Genomic DNA, 13,937 nt, shown 5'->3' with positions numbered 1-13,937 from the left:
CTCTTCCCGAATCGACTCAAGAGGCGATTAAACCTTCAAATGAGTTAGGCTCTGATACAAATTGTTGAGTTAATCGATTGACGGAATTGACCAAGAGGGGGTGAATTGGCAATAAAAATTTTGGTGGAAGCTTTTGTAGAAAATTGAAAGAAATTGCACAGCGATTTAGAGTGGTTCAACTTTCTCAACCAAAGTCTATGTCCACTACCTTAGCTATCCATACTAAGGATTTTCCACAAATTCACTAATTTGTCTTTCTTTTGAGGATAAAGAGTAACCTTACAAACCCTCAAGAATTATACCCCAAATTCTTGAGAACACTCTCTCCCAAAGAGAACAATACAAATTTACAAACTTACAAGGAAATCCCCACAAGGTAGATTGTTTGCACAATTCTAGAACAAAGAAAAGAACACTCAAAAATGAATACAATTGAGCACAATAAGTGTTCTTGAAAGCAAGATGAATATTGAATGAAAAATAGGCTTGAAATGCTCAAACTTGAGGTTTGATGCTTTCTCTTTGATTCTCTCTTGATTCTAGTTGCTTGATATTTCTTGTTTTTGATCAATGGCTTCTAAGCTTGCTTAAATACACCTTGAATCACTTCTGAACGTTGGGGATGATTAGAGAAGATAATATAGCCGTTTTAGTGTGAAAACAATTAATAAAACAACTTGGAGCGTGGGGGGAATCGGTACCCCCTATGGGGAATCGGTTCCCTCTGAGCATACTGGAATTCTCGGAGCCAAACCATTAAGGGGGGAATCGGTACCCCCTTGGGGGGAATCGGTTCCCTCTGAGCAATCTGGAATTTTTGGCTTTGAAATGGTTCGAAATACTTTGTAAAATTATTTTGAAATTGTTTTAAGATTAAAACTTAATTTTACACTTGAGTAAGGATTAAAAATGATTTTTGAAAGATTTAGAGTAATGTTTTGATATTCGAATAATTATATCAAATATACTTAGAAAACCTTTATTGCACAATCTTAAAATTCATTTAACTTAATTTGTTATATCGAAATATCAAAATGTTTTCAACATGGATCAAAACTGATAGTTCATACACTAAATGTACAATTTACCCTTGATACATTAACCACTTTATGACTTGAACAAGAAAAAAATTATTTAGTGCATGTGTATAATCATATATATTTTTACATTATAGGCAAGGCTTTAACAAGAAGAGAAATGATGAATAAGATAAGTGGATAAAAAATTATCACTTCTCTTACATTTTTTATAAGTTTGTAATTTTGTTTACAATAATTTAGTGCATGAGCAATAAATTAATTTTATTTGATAAATTTTAGGATGACTCTCTCACGTTCGACGAATATCATTAAAGATGAGTATCGTTGAGTACTATTAATTTAATTTATAAAATTTAAAATTCTAAAAGACTCAACGTATAATTAAATATTTGTTAATTTTTTTCTATTAAGCTAAGATGATTACAAAATAATATTTGTTTAAAATACTCTCAACCATTCGACAATGATTGCTTAATCACCCTACTGCAGCCACTGGTGCTCGAACCCATGGCCTATAGGAACAATAACGATTCATTTAACCACTGAGGTAAGTTGATTCGTGCAATTAGTTAAACATTTAAAGGTAAAATATTTAAAATAAAATATTAATTATATTATTTACCACAATCATTTTTAACAATAATTGGATCAAATAACAACCCTAAATTTTAAAAATCTTAATTTTTTCATTGTTTAGATAATTTACCTTTAGATTTTTAATTAATGGTACTCATCGTCAGTGACGTTCAGCGATACTCGCCGAGTGTTATAGAGTTTTCCTAATTTTTAAGTCACTTACATGATTTAATTCTTACATTATTTGCTTATTAAGAAGGTGCCTAGATTCTTCTTCCAAGTTCATTGAATTTAAGTGAATGTTGATAAATATATTCTGCACTTCCTTTGACCAAAGGTTAGGGTCCCCTTCCTTTTGTTGTTTTAATTAAACTCTGTTCCCACTTGCATCGGTATGAACATTTATAAATACATGAATGATTTTCCCTAGATTCTCTTTATTTTTTAATATTGAAACCAATTAGACTACGAATCCTCCATGAGACCCATGAGGGAAATATTATGCTAAAGACCTGCTTCTCTAGTCTTTTCTTTATAATCTTTGGCTTGAAGTCAAAACAAGTACTCAAATCTTGCATTTTTGTTGCTTTAAGTACTTAAATTATCTTTTGGTTGAACTAAAATTTTAAATTATTATATATAATCACTTTAAGTCCCCGTCATTCTTTTAGTTAGAATATTGTTCTTTTTTCCTAATAAGATTTGACACGTTATTCAAAATTATGTATTTATTTTGGCCTAAAAAATAGTTTAGGGGCTTAAAAAAAGAGTCATAGTTTAGGAATTTATTTTGATTAAAATATAGTTTAGGTGTTTAAAGTGGTTACATGTAATAGTTTAAGAACTTAGTTTAACCAAAAAAACTAGTTTAGGTACTTAAAACGAAAAATGACATAATTTGATTTTTTTTTTAGTTTAGGCCATAATCTTTATATTATCCTAACATTCTAAAGTGTGACCAACTCATCAAATTTTGATGTGCATGAAATATATATATTCTCCCATTGACTACTCCATTATATTCTGCAGAGATTCTGACCAGTCAAGTTTACCTTAACCCTAGAGAGCTTCCCTTATAGCACCTCAATCAGTCTCTGCATAATCCCAAAATTCGGGGCAGATCCAATGAATTGAGCCACCAACGTGAATTCTCAGTCAGTAATTCCATCTTGAAGGACCTTCGTTGGAGGTTGTATAGTGATAACGTCGTCGCTCACTGTCGGAGGATAAAAATCCAGCGATTGCTCTGCTACCCCACCGAATAGTTGCCTCCAATCCAACTTCGGCAATACACTCATGAATTGAAAGAAAACATAAAAAGAATAACGAATAAAGAATCAAGGAAGAATTCCGAACAAAATCGGTCGGATTATCACCGAGAATCCCTAGGCCATCAGACCCGCTAACGTAAGCCCAGAAAAAATTACTATCCAGCTCCATTAGGGACGAAATTAAGACTTAATACAAAATAAGTATCTAAATTGTATCTAAAATTGATTTTTTATATCTAAAGATTTTTTTTTGCTAAAAATATGTATCTAATGTTTTTTCTATTATACTTTTATGTGTCAATCGTTAAAAAATATTGTTAAGTAACACGTGCCACGTTTATATATATATTTTTTACAAAATTATTTAATTTTTTTTAAAAAAAATCTGAAAAGGACATGAGTCACTTATCGATTTTTTTGATAAATTTTTTTTATGTATAAGGCAATATTAGTTCGAATATAATTTTTAATTTCTTGACATTGAATGCTCATACCCCTAATATTTTCGGTGCTTGAACCCGAGTTTTCAAAGATTCACAACAATTCCTTTACCACAAGGCCACTTGATTCGTGCAGCATGATAAATGTTTAAAATTATACAATTATATTGTATATATCTAAAATATATTATATGATATTATACTCGTGATAACATTGCTGGAAAATATTGCATTTTTCTTTGGCAATTCGAGGACAATTCAATTTACAATCGAAAAAATATTCCCTTTGTAATCTTGTAGCTCATTTTGTGCATCATCTAGTTTAACTTTATAAGCCCTCTTGCTCCCAAATATCAACTAGAAAATCCACCATTTCCTGTCATGGTGAACCCAAAAAGGCTTGATGAACTATAGGAGGAGGATGGACGGTCGATGATATCGTAAGAAAATAGCTACGAGGCGGAGGAGAACTTACGGGAAGCGGAATCGGGCGGGGGAACGGCTTATAATCGCAGTGCAAACTCTCGTAGATCGTATTCCAACTGCAGTTCAAAGAATGAACAACTCAAACTAGGCTTAATATGGTTGTTATCCTCTCTTTAACGGCGGTTAGAACTTGCAAGAACATGTACACAGGGCATTTTGGAATTAGGAAAAACAATGAAGATTACTAACTTTATCGTGGTTTCTCGAGGCTGCATGTGTTTCTCAGGCCGCTTATTTCCGAGCCATTGTCGCCTTGTTTGGTTCCAAAGAAGAAGGCCTGCAAGCAGAAGTTACATCATGGGAAGATTTTTACCTCCTTGATATGATTACCAAAAGGTAGGCTGATCTTTTCAGATAGAGTCCGGTACTGAAAACTTGAAACAGCACATGAAAATATATGAAGCAATAGGATGCTATTTAACTTAGTACTATATAGAAGCTAATATAGCTCGACTTGCCATGATTTATAAACTCAGAAGGTTGACTTGTGCTGCCAGAAGGATCAAGATTCGATGTGTTGTTCGATGACATGCTCCTCTGGGACCGGACTCCGCTATGTTCCATTTCACATGCACTGCTATTCCAGAAATCTTCAGAAAAGCTGGATCTCTTCACTTTCTGGCCCTGAACCTTTAGACGTTGCGATGGATCATCCACCGCGGTAATCAGTGAAGGTTTCGTGAAGCACCCGAAACAACCTCTGCTCTGTTACAAACTAGGATTAACCAAGTGCATGATTGGTACTGGTAATCATCTATAACAACTTAATCCTTTAAATCTACCATCTGGGAGAAAAAGCCATCGTTTTTGCAACCATAACAGGGAAATAATCATATAAAACAAAAATCTCAAAATAATTGGAACTTCAAGATCTGTGATGGTGAACATCATTAATGAGGAGTCACTCTTGAAACATAGTAAAATCGCGACCATTTTGTCGAGTCAACACGACATAAACTACATACGCGATCGTAAGGCAGCTGAATAATGTGAATTTTGCTGGCTTAATCTCCAACAAGTAGGTAATCAAATTTGTGCAGGAGCAAAGTCCAACAACAAATACCACTCAAACACAATTTTCCCTAATACACAAGTTTGTGCAGGTAAATAATGCAAATTGCACCAGCTTAATCTCCAACCAAAGTGCAGGGGACCAAACTGGTGCAGGAAAAAGAAGCAATTAGGAATATCACTCGAGCCGATTTTCCTAAACTTCCAATGCAGAGAATTTATGAGCCCTCATAAATTGTTGATTCTACACTAAAACAAGCAAAAGAATAACATGAGAGAGAAGTAGTTCCTCACACGGAAAACAGATTTGCATTTATCCTTGAATGCTTCCATTAGGCAGGGTGTTAGAGCACGTAAATAAGCCCCAGAAAACAAAGCAAAAGAACAAATGGTTTCTTCCCAAAACATCTCTTTGTCTGGGTTAATAAACAACACCTAGGATCCATATGAACCCCAAATCCCACAAGCAAAAGCAAAACTCTTGTGTCATGCAATCAGCTATCCAATTCTTCAAGCAACGAATGCCCCAAAAATCGAAAAGTTTCCCAAACCGATCCCCATTCCCCATGTAGTCTGTACGTCTCAGTTTATAAGCTCGCTTATACAACAAGCACTAAACATAATCCAAAGATTCCACACTTGAAAAGAAAAGAAAACTTGAACCATACAAACAAAACATCAACAACTTTGTTTTATAACCAATAAAGCTTAAGAGTCAAATTTGATAATTGCCAGGTTAAAAGTACAAATTTTATTCCTTGCAATAGAAAAAATGCAGAAGAAGAAGAAGTCTGACCAGAAGATTGCATCTATAATCCCCACAGCAAAACCAAAATTCCAGGAAAGAAATTACTTAAATTCCTGCAAGAATTTTTAAAAGAGGCAATACCTTTATCTTCCAAATCTTTTCCCTGGAAGTTTCTGTTGCTAAGAAAGGGGTACAAAGGGTCTTCCAGAAAGAAAGAAATGCAATTAACACACTGAGAACATCATGTTTAGAATAGATATGGATATTTCGTGATGGAAACGGAAATCTTGTTCTGGAAAGTGGTTGGTTTTCAGTTTTCTCAAGTTCTTTCTTTTGTTGCCTCCTAAATTAATCTGTTATTCTTGTTTTATTGAATGGCGTGAAATTGTAAGCTGCTTTGAAATCTTGTCCTAAAAGTTTGTTCTTTAGATCAACTATTCCTTTTTCTAAAATCTTAAGACTATAACATATTAATTTATATTAATATTATAAATCCATTCCTATTCCTAAAAAGATAAAACTTGAGAGCTTCTTTTGCTGAAATTAGATTTACAATTTAGAACTGTAATCAAAACTAATTTTCAAAAAAAAAACAATTTCAGAACTGCTACCAATGAAACTAAGTAGCAACTATTGGAGGAAGGATGTTTGATTTGCTCAGGGGATTGCATTGATTTAAGCATCTTGAATGCTTTGCACAATGAAAGTATTTTTTTTCCCCACTGATAAGGCAAGTTTCACGCTACCTCAAGTTCTTCACGAAAGCCAACAACAGCCTCGTCATTGATGGATAAAACAACTGGATGTTCCTTGTTTCACGGTAATTGAACCAGGCAGGGAAGCCTCTTGATTCATAGCCCTTGAAAGATCAAACAATAGGAACAAATTTTGTTCTTAACGTAAGAGATGCATAGTAAGTTTAAATCTTGGTCACCACCAATGTCATCAGCACATCAAAGACAACCAAAGATGTATAGCGTAGGACCAAAATCACTTGCTAATTTCACTTACTGAAACAATACCATGATCATATATATATATATATATAAGGAAAGTAAGAAATTGAAATAAATAATTATATTAGCAAACTTCCACATAAAGCATAGAAAATCGTCTTTGAACAATCACAATATGACTCAACAACACATGATAACGGCTTAGACAGCGGCTTTGCAACATAGAAAAGTCTGATCCAGCAAAAGAATTTGCTGCCAAAACAATCGAATACTGGTTATATTCGATCAGCTAGGTACCGTACCAGAGAGTTGATAGGCTTTCCAAAGTCAACATTTTCAGAACCCCGGTGCTTAACTTTTATTCGAGCTAGGTAATCAGCAGCAATCCAAGCAAAGCTTAACATCACTACCCCTTCGTCACCATTGGTCTTCTGTATCTCTAATGTCTTCTTGACCCATTCAGGATGGTAAGTAACTTGGTACCATGCAGATGCCTTTCTTTCATACAACTCATTTTTTTCATCCTCATTGAGCTGCTCAAAGTCGGGTCCATATTCTCAAAAGTTGTCGGAATTCTTTCCTCAGGGACCCATAAGAATGACTGAGCTTCTCCTTCAAATCTCCTAACTTCCTACTGGCAATTTAGGCATGGACCAGATATGCCCAGTTACGACCTCTTCCCTCTTAACTTTGTACTGTTGAAGAAGTCCAGCCAGCTGTCCATCATAGGAGCACTTTTTAGCCCATGCATCAGCAATGAAATCACCAGATCCAGTAATTTCAAGATCTGCATCATAATTGATGTCACTAGAATCAAAATTGAGCTGGGAAGATTCAGAGACATCTTCATAGGCATCTTTGATATGACGATAAAGTCTTCCCAGAATTTTGCTCGACTTGTACGATTGGAACTCTTCTTTGCCCATGAAATCAGGGTAATGTTTCGGTTTCAAATCAGCAGGCATTGACACGATCTTCCCGGTTTTAGGAAATCAACAGCTATAGCCGCCAACTTAGCGAGATGTATGCATTTCTCATCTTGAGCACCATGTTTGCTAAGGTCAGAATGAACCACATGTGCATTGCAAATACTTCCGAGGTGCTCATTCACCATGTTTTTCGAAAAAAACTCTATTATGTCCTGGAGAACAAATGCGAAAGAAAACATCAATAGATTATGTCTTTCACTTACTTGAAACTTAAAATAGTTCAATAATCAGAATGCAATCTGACTACCCCCTATTTGATATATTTTACACAAGCTTATATTCATACTTCTTTGCCATGATTTTTTCCAGTTTCTAACGATTGAGGATATTTAGCTGTTTGCAAAATTCATGATAAGGTATTCATCATGATCCAAATCAGAACATCATGTTCCTGTTTCACATATTATACTCAGAATTTACTAGTGTCATTGCCACCTTTTTCACCTCATTTCAGCCTACGGAAATCATAGTAACATGGACAATAAGACAGATCTTGTTACAAAACCATACAAGGAAATAAAATTTAAACATATAACTGTGCACTCAAACATTTGTCTTTGATGGCAATATTCCTTTCAATCCTAGCTTCTGAGTACCATACAAGAAAACAAAACTGTTTGTAGCAACAAATAGATGGTTTTATTAAGGAAGGCTAGTAACTTGTATAATGCATTTGAAAATAGGAAATAAAAGAAAAAAATTCATGAAAACCATAAAAGTTGAATGATAACAAAAAACAGAACAACGGTTACCTTATGAGTGACACTGCGGTTTAATTCCCGAGGCTCATCAGGGTCATACTGCATGGGTGGGGCGCTCTCCTTGCTAGGGGGGATAAGAGGTTCTTCCCATGTGGCAAAGTAAAGGTCCCCATCAAGATCACTTCCGGAAGCTTCATCCGTATGGGGTCTCTCACCATTTTGGGGGAAGACCAGGCAGTCATGCAAGTGGTGTAAGCCAGGGGCATCAACTGCTTCTAGAATTCTTATATCTCCAGGTGAAGACAAGGATTCTTAGCTACAACCACCAGCCCTTTAATTACTTCAAATTTTTTCTTGTCTCAGCGAACCTAGAGCCATGTTTTACGAAACAGTTTTCTATAGATGGATTAGACACTTGGATAAAGCACTGACCTTGTTCAAGCACTCCTAGTTCATCCAACACCCATTAGCCACCTGCCCGAATTAACAAAAATCCTAGTCTTTTCCCTAAGACCCCAAAGCTGAGATGCTCTTACACAATCAACATTCCTCTTAAGTGAGGTTCTGTCTGAGGCTTGAAACCTGCACTCAACATTATTGCCGGTGTATGCCCTAGATCACCACATGATGAAGTGAGGACTTCAAATGCTGCATCAGTGTCCACAAGGATTTTGTCCAACTTAGAAACCATGGCGTGTTGCATTCCCCAAAATACTTCATCTGGCACACCAAGTGTTGAAAGCAATATAATAATTTGCCTGTTCAGGAAGCCAGGCTGAAATTTTGTCCAAGAACAGATTTCCAGAGTTGTGTGGTTAGACTGGAACTTAATCATACTGGATCGTAATGAAAGACGAACTCCATTACCTTGTTCTGGCCAACAAGCCACGACCCCTTTACAACCTGCATATCTAATTTGATAAGCACAGGAGGATTTAAGTCCAACTTCAATTTCTGAGCAACTTCTATTGCAAGATCGGGAGTTATCTTGCCAATCCCATCTGAGAATTTGTATCCATTCCTCTCTATATCTGGAAGATTCCTGTTAACCTGTGTTGGAGGAACTTCTACCGTTGCATATGTTGATGAGAAGCACTGACCCATCCTGGCAGCACATTTAGCAATATTCCGGTTTGTAAACTTCCCCATCCAAGCTGTAATCTGACTCACATTTATCTTCCCATCTTCAGCGAAATACCATGCAGAACGATCTCTCAATTGATTGGCCGAGAAAGCAAGGAAAGAGTATTTGCGACCACACAAGTAAAATCCATCTGTAAGAATAGACCTTACCCTTTTGAAGACTCCTGTTTTGCGAGAAAACGAGGTAGATGTCACTTCCCTTACAATTGCAGCATTGTAGAAAGTGAGAACATTTGCAATCATCCGCATGCCTTCATCCATAAATGTGACCCTTAAAAACCGATCAGCAACATCTTTATATTTCCTGAGAACCCTATTAGAAAGCTCAACTTCCGAGAAGACAGTAAGCTTTGGTTGGAGTAATGACCAATCTTCTGATTTCGACCACATCAAACTGCGGAGGGCTCCTAAAGAGCTTAGGATTTTCAGCAGCCACTCATGGACATTTTTCAGCCTATCATAGGCATCATACACTGGAAGTCTAGCGGTATAAATGTGCTTTAGTGCAGCAACATTGACCTCCACTGATTGATTTCTCAGTAGGTTAAGAAGCCCTCCGATAACTGATGCTGATTGAATATGCCTTTGTGCATTACAGCGTAACCAAAAACATTATTCAAAAGGAAACCCTTCCTTGTAATCAATAATAGAAGGGATCTGACATGGTCCTCCCCAAATCAGGTTCATTATGGATGCTAAGTTGCAATTTGAGATTGGGCATCGGTACTCTTCGGTCTCTGAGATGATTCATGACATTCTTTAGCTTTTACCATAACGAGGACGGATTAGGACTCTGTATGTGTTACAACGACCAATAGTCCACTTGCAGTAAAATCAGTGGTCTGATCCACTGATCTTCATCATCCAACAGATCAAATGGAACTGACTCTTCAACGTCATCATCAGCAGTTCTATACCATATCCAAGGTGATGAAGCCAGCTGCAACAGCACCACTAAACCAGATGGTTCTGAATACTGCTTAATCTCAATGATCTCCCTCGCCAAGAACTCCACCTTGAAGTCACATTTTATTACAGCATGCTCGTTTGTGCCTTTGAATGAGAAGGCTGTATCTCTAGAGAAACAAATTTGCAGGTGTCATCAAAAGGATCCACAATAAATCAACCCCAGAAGGAGGTCCTCTCCAGCTAACAACAAACTCATTCCGGCTAGCAAATGATCCAATCTCCAGGGAGACATCTGGTAGCTTAAAGGGTGTTTTATTCCTCCTGCGTCGATTCATGTAAAAGGATTCTCAGGCCCCAAACTAACTTTCAATAGATGATTATTGAAAGCAAGCTCAGTGCGACCAGCAGCATCCACAGCCCAATATACTGTTAGAGGTGAGGCAAAATGAACAAAAGCAGGGGATCCACCTTATTATAGTCATCTGTTCTTCGGATAACTGTAGTGTCAGTTATCTTGAAATTTGGATAAGATTCTGGTGGCGTCCATGAGGTCTTCAGTCTGCACCTCCAGACAATGCCGACTTGATTTTCCAAGTAGTCCATCAGAGCTTTGGCTTTGACATGTCTGTCAAATCCACCGACAACTTGTGTCACCACAGTGTCCTTCGCACTTCCTTCTACCTCCATATTTCAGAAAATTACCCACTTCAATTTGATTTCCAACAATTTCCTGAAACAAAACCAGGCACAACATATCCATAAAATGAGAATAACACACAACACTAAGAAAAAAACAAATGTTGCAGGGTAAGAATACCACCAACTACATACGGGCAAATTTTGCAAAGGTTAGAGCTTGTGTTTTGACAGTAGCAGAAACAGATTATAACATGACAACCAAAACTCATAGAGCATCTTCTTCATGTTGTTAGAACAAGTTGAAGAATCGTTAATAACAAAAGAACGGGCGATCTAACTTTTTTCCTGTTCTTTAGTGGAAATTAAAAGGGGAAATGTAAAATGAAAAGATCCATCCTTAATTACTAAACTTAGTCAAGAATTTATAATTTAACTTTACAAAAAAACACCCACTTGCAGTATGATATCAAGAACATGAATATAAATATAAAGCCGGAGTGTTCTTCCATTGTTTTAGGTGCAGAAAGCAGGAAACTTAAAGAGAATATAACTAAACAGAAGACGAAATTCAATATCTTTATCTTCTACTAAATTCCCTTACAGCCAAATAATCAAATCAAACATTTAGTAAATAGCAGAATCAAAACGAAAAAAAAAACTTCAAATTTGACACAATGTCATAAATTTAGAAATACCCAAAACCAGATCCCATTTTCTTTCAAACAGAAACATGACCATTGCATTATAAGAAACCAACCGAAATTCATGTTGGAAAAAGAATAAAAATGGCTTGTAGGAAAAGGCTGCTAACCTGAAGAGTTTACTTCGACACAACAGAAGCAGCAGCTTTGAAGGCGTTTGCAGTCTGCAGAGTAAGAGAAAGACGTGAGCAAAAGCAAAGTTTTTGTGATCTTAGTGAGATGATTGAGGGTACGAAGGATCAACACGGTAATATAAGTAAAAAAAAAGTGTGCTTTTTTCGTGTGTAATTCACGTAGTAGTAGTTTAGGAGGGAGAGGAAGAGGAGCTTTGATTTTATCTAACTACTTCTTGGACAAGGTTTGATCTCCCGCTTTTGCCTTTCTTTATAATTAATATTGCATATGCCTTGCAATTTCGTTTCTGAAAATGATTTGATTTGGAGAGTTGAAATTTGTCCCCAGACTTAGCATTCCTTGTCCAGGAAGTAGTTTCACTTAGGGATGGGTTTTCCTCGTGTTGTGTAAGAATTTCGGTTCACATATATTAGTCAAAATTATATATCCTCTAATCAATTCGAATTATTTAAAAATATACATTCCCGATTCCCGTCCGATTCATTTTTTAGATAAAATTTAAATTCGATCTGATTTGAAATATATATTTATTAAAAAAATTGTTTTTTATTCTATAATAGAAATTTAATTGAAAAAAATATACAGGGATTATTGCAATTATCCCTAATATATAACATAAAATTAATTTTTTTAGATCAAATTAAGTCAAATAATTTTATCCTAAATCCGAATCCGACTCAATCCGAACATAACCTTTAAAAAAACCCTAACCCAATTTCAAAATTATTTTAAAAAATTAAGACTTTATCACTTCGTGTCGAACCAAAAACTATTAGACTCATGTCTCAGGCTCATTAATAATTTCACTTACCTTAAATGAAAATCAAGGTTGTTTCATTTTATAATTAAAATTGAAAATTATATAATTTATATACTTTTATATGAATAATACTTATTTATATATTATTGATTTTTTGAATAAAACAATATTTATATTGTTATACGCCAGTTAATTTTAGAATAAAAATAAGAGTAAATTATACCGGTGACCACTCAACTATAGCTCATTTCATTTTTACTATCATTTTGAATTCTTATTAATCAGACCACTCAATTATTTAAATGCATTCAATCAAGTCACTTGCCACTAAACGGTTGACGAATTATATGACAATTAGTAAAATTACACATTTGGTCATCAATATTTATATATTCTATCAATTTACTCCTTATTTGAGGACATATCATTTAATTGAAACACTTTTTTAATTTAATTATTAATAAAATTATTTTTGTCCAACCAGACGGTGACATGTGTAGGTTAATAGAAAACAACACTCACGATTTGAGAGATTACTGAGAATTAAACCCACGTGGCTCTTGGAAGAAGTAAAGCAAGCATCACCACTGGACCAAGCATTCATTTGTGATTAGATTTACATAATTCATATAAAACCTGTTACTGCCAAAAAAACTACTTATTTAGGGACTTAAACCTAAGCAAACTATATGATTAGCGCATTCTAATCATAAATTAATACAAAATTAATATTTTTCTTTTCATAATTATAATTTAAAAGAATTTTAAATTTTTTTTTAATATTTTTAGACAAAATTTATTTTTTTTTTTCATAATTATAATTTTTTTTAATTATTTCTACAAAAATTTCAACTAAATGTAAAAATAAAAGTTAAAGCATTAAATTATAATTATGAAAAATAAAAATATTAAATTTTGTCTAAAAATGTAAAAAATTAAATTTATTTTAAAATAATTATGAAAAGAAAATTATTAAATTTTGTATTAAATTGTGATTAGAGTGCCCTAATTATATAGCTTGCTTAGTTTTAAGTTCCTAAATAAGTATTTTCTTTCTTTATTTTTTTTGGCAGTAACAGATTTATACAAAGCCTAATCATAAATGAAGGCTTTCCAATGGTGCTTGCTTTTCCTCTCTAAAGCCATGATGTGGGTTCGATTCCCACCACCCTCAAATTGTTGTGTGTTGTTTTTTCCTTTAACGTTGTGTGTTGTTTTTTCCTTTAACCATGTCACCATGTGGTTGGACAAAAAATAATTAAATAAATTAAAAATATATAAAAAAAACGCTCCATTAACAATGACACATGTCCTCATATGATTAAAATATTAAATTTATTTAATTAAATTAAATTAGGACTAAATTATTAGAACGTATAAATATTGATGACCAAATATGTAATTATATCAATTTTAATACTTATGATTTAAA

General features: G+C 34.5%; 1 protein-coding gene and 1 pseudogene across 2 annotated transcripts; both read right to left on the bottom strand.

Annotated features, from left to right (window-relative positions):
* Positions 1–3,522: 3,522 nt before the first annotated feature.
* On the bottom strand, positions 3,523–5,195 carry LOC120132256. 2 transcript variants are annotated; one of them, XM_039149062.1, is made up of 5 exons: positions 5,119–5,195; positions 4,272–4,518; positions 4,003–4,090; positions 3,803–3,869; positions 3,525–3,703 (listed from the first exon to the last, which is right to left on the bottom strand). In XM_039149062.1, the coding sequence occupies exons 1-5, from the start codon at positions 5,155–5,157 to the stop codon at positions 3,656–3,658; spliced, it is 489 nt and encodes a 162-aa protein (XP_039004993.1). In that variant the 5' UTR covers positions 5,158–5,195; the 3' UTR covers positions 3,525–3,655. The 2 variants fall into 2 exon arrangements, with proteins under 2 accessions (XP_039004992.1, XP_039004993.1); XM_039149061.1 differs by having other exon boundaries at positions 3,523–3,869.
* A 1,439-nt stretch (positions 5,196–6,634) lies between these two features.
* On the bottom strand, positions 6,635–10,957 carry LOC120132310 (annotated as a pseudogene).
* Between the last annotated feature and the right edge of the window lie 2,980 nt (positions 10,958–13,937).

The sequence above is a fragment of the Hibiscus syriacus genome, unplaced genomic scaffold (genome assembly GCF_006381635.1).
Source record: "Hibiscus syriacus cultivar Baekdansim isolate YM2019G1 unplaced genomic scaffold, ASM638163v2 tig00110560_pilon, whole genome shotgun sequence".
NCBI lineage: Eukaryota > Viridiplantae > Streptophyta > Magnoliopsida > Malvales > Malvaceae > Hibiscus > Hibiscus syriacus.
This window is presented reverse-complemented; position numbering and strand designations above follow the sequence as displayed.

Excerpts from the sequence above, each read along its gene's own strand:
- LOC120132256 (XM_039149061.1), bottom strand. The coding sequence starts at position 5,157 with ATGGAAGCATTCAAGGATAAATGCAAATCTGTTTTCCGT. Across the intron at positions 4,519-5,118 it reads AATGCAAATCTGTTTTCCGT|AGCAGAGGTTGTTTCGGGTG; the intron begins GTGAGGAACTAC and ends AGTTTGTAACAG. Across the intron at positions 4,091-4,271 it reads TTCTGAGTTTATAAATCATG|GCCTTCTTCTTTGGAACCAA; the intron begins GCAAGTCGAGCT and ends TTCTGCTTGCAG.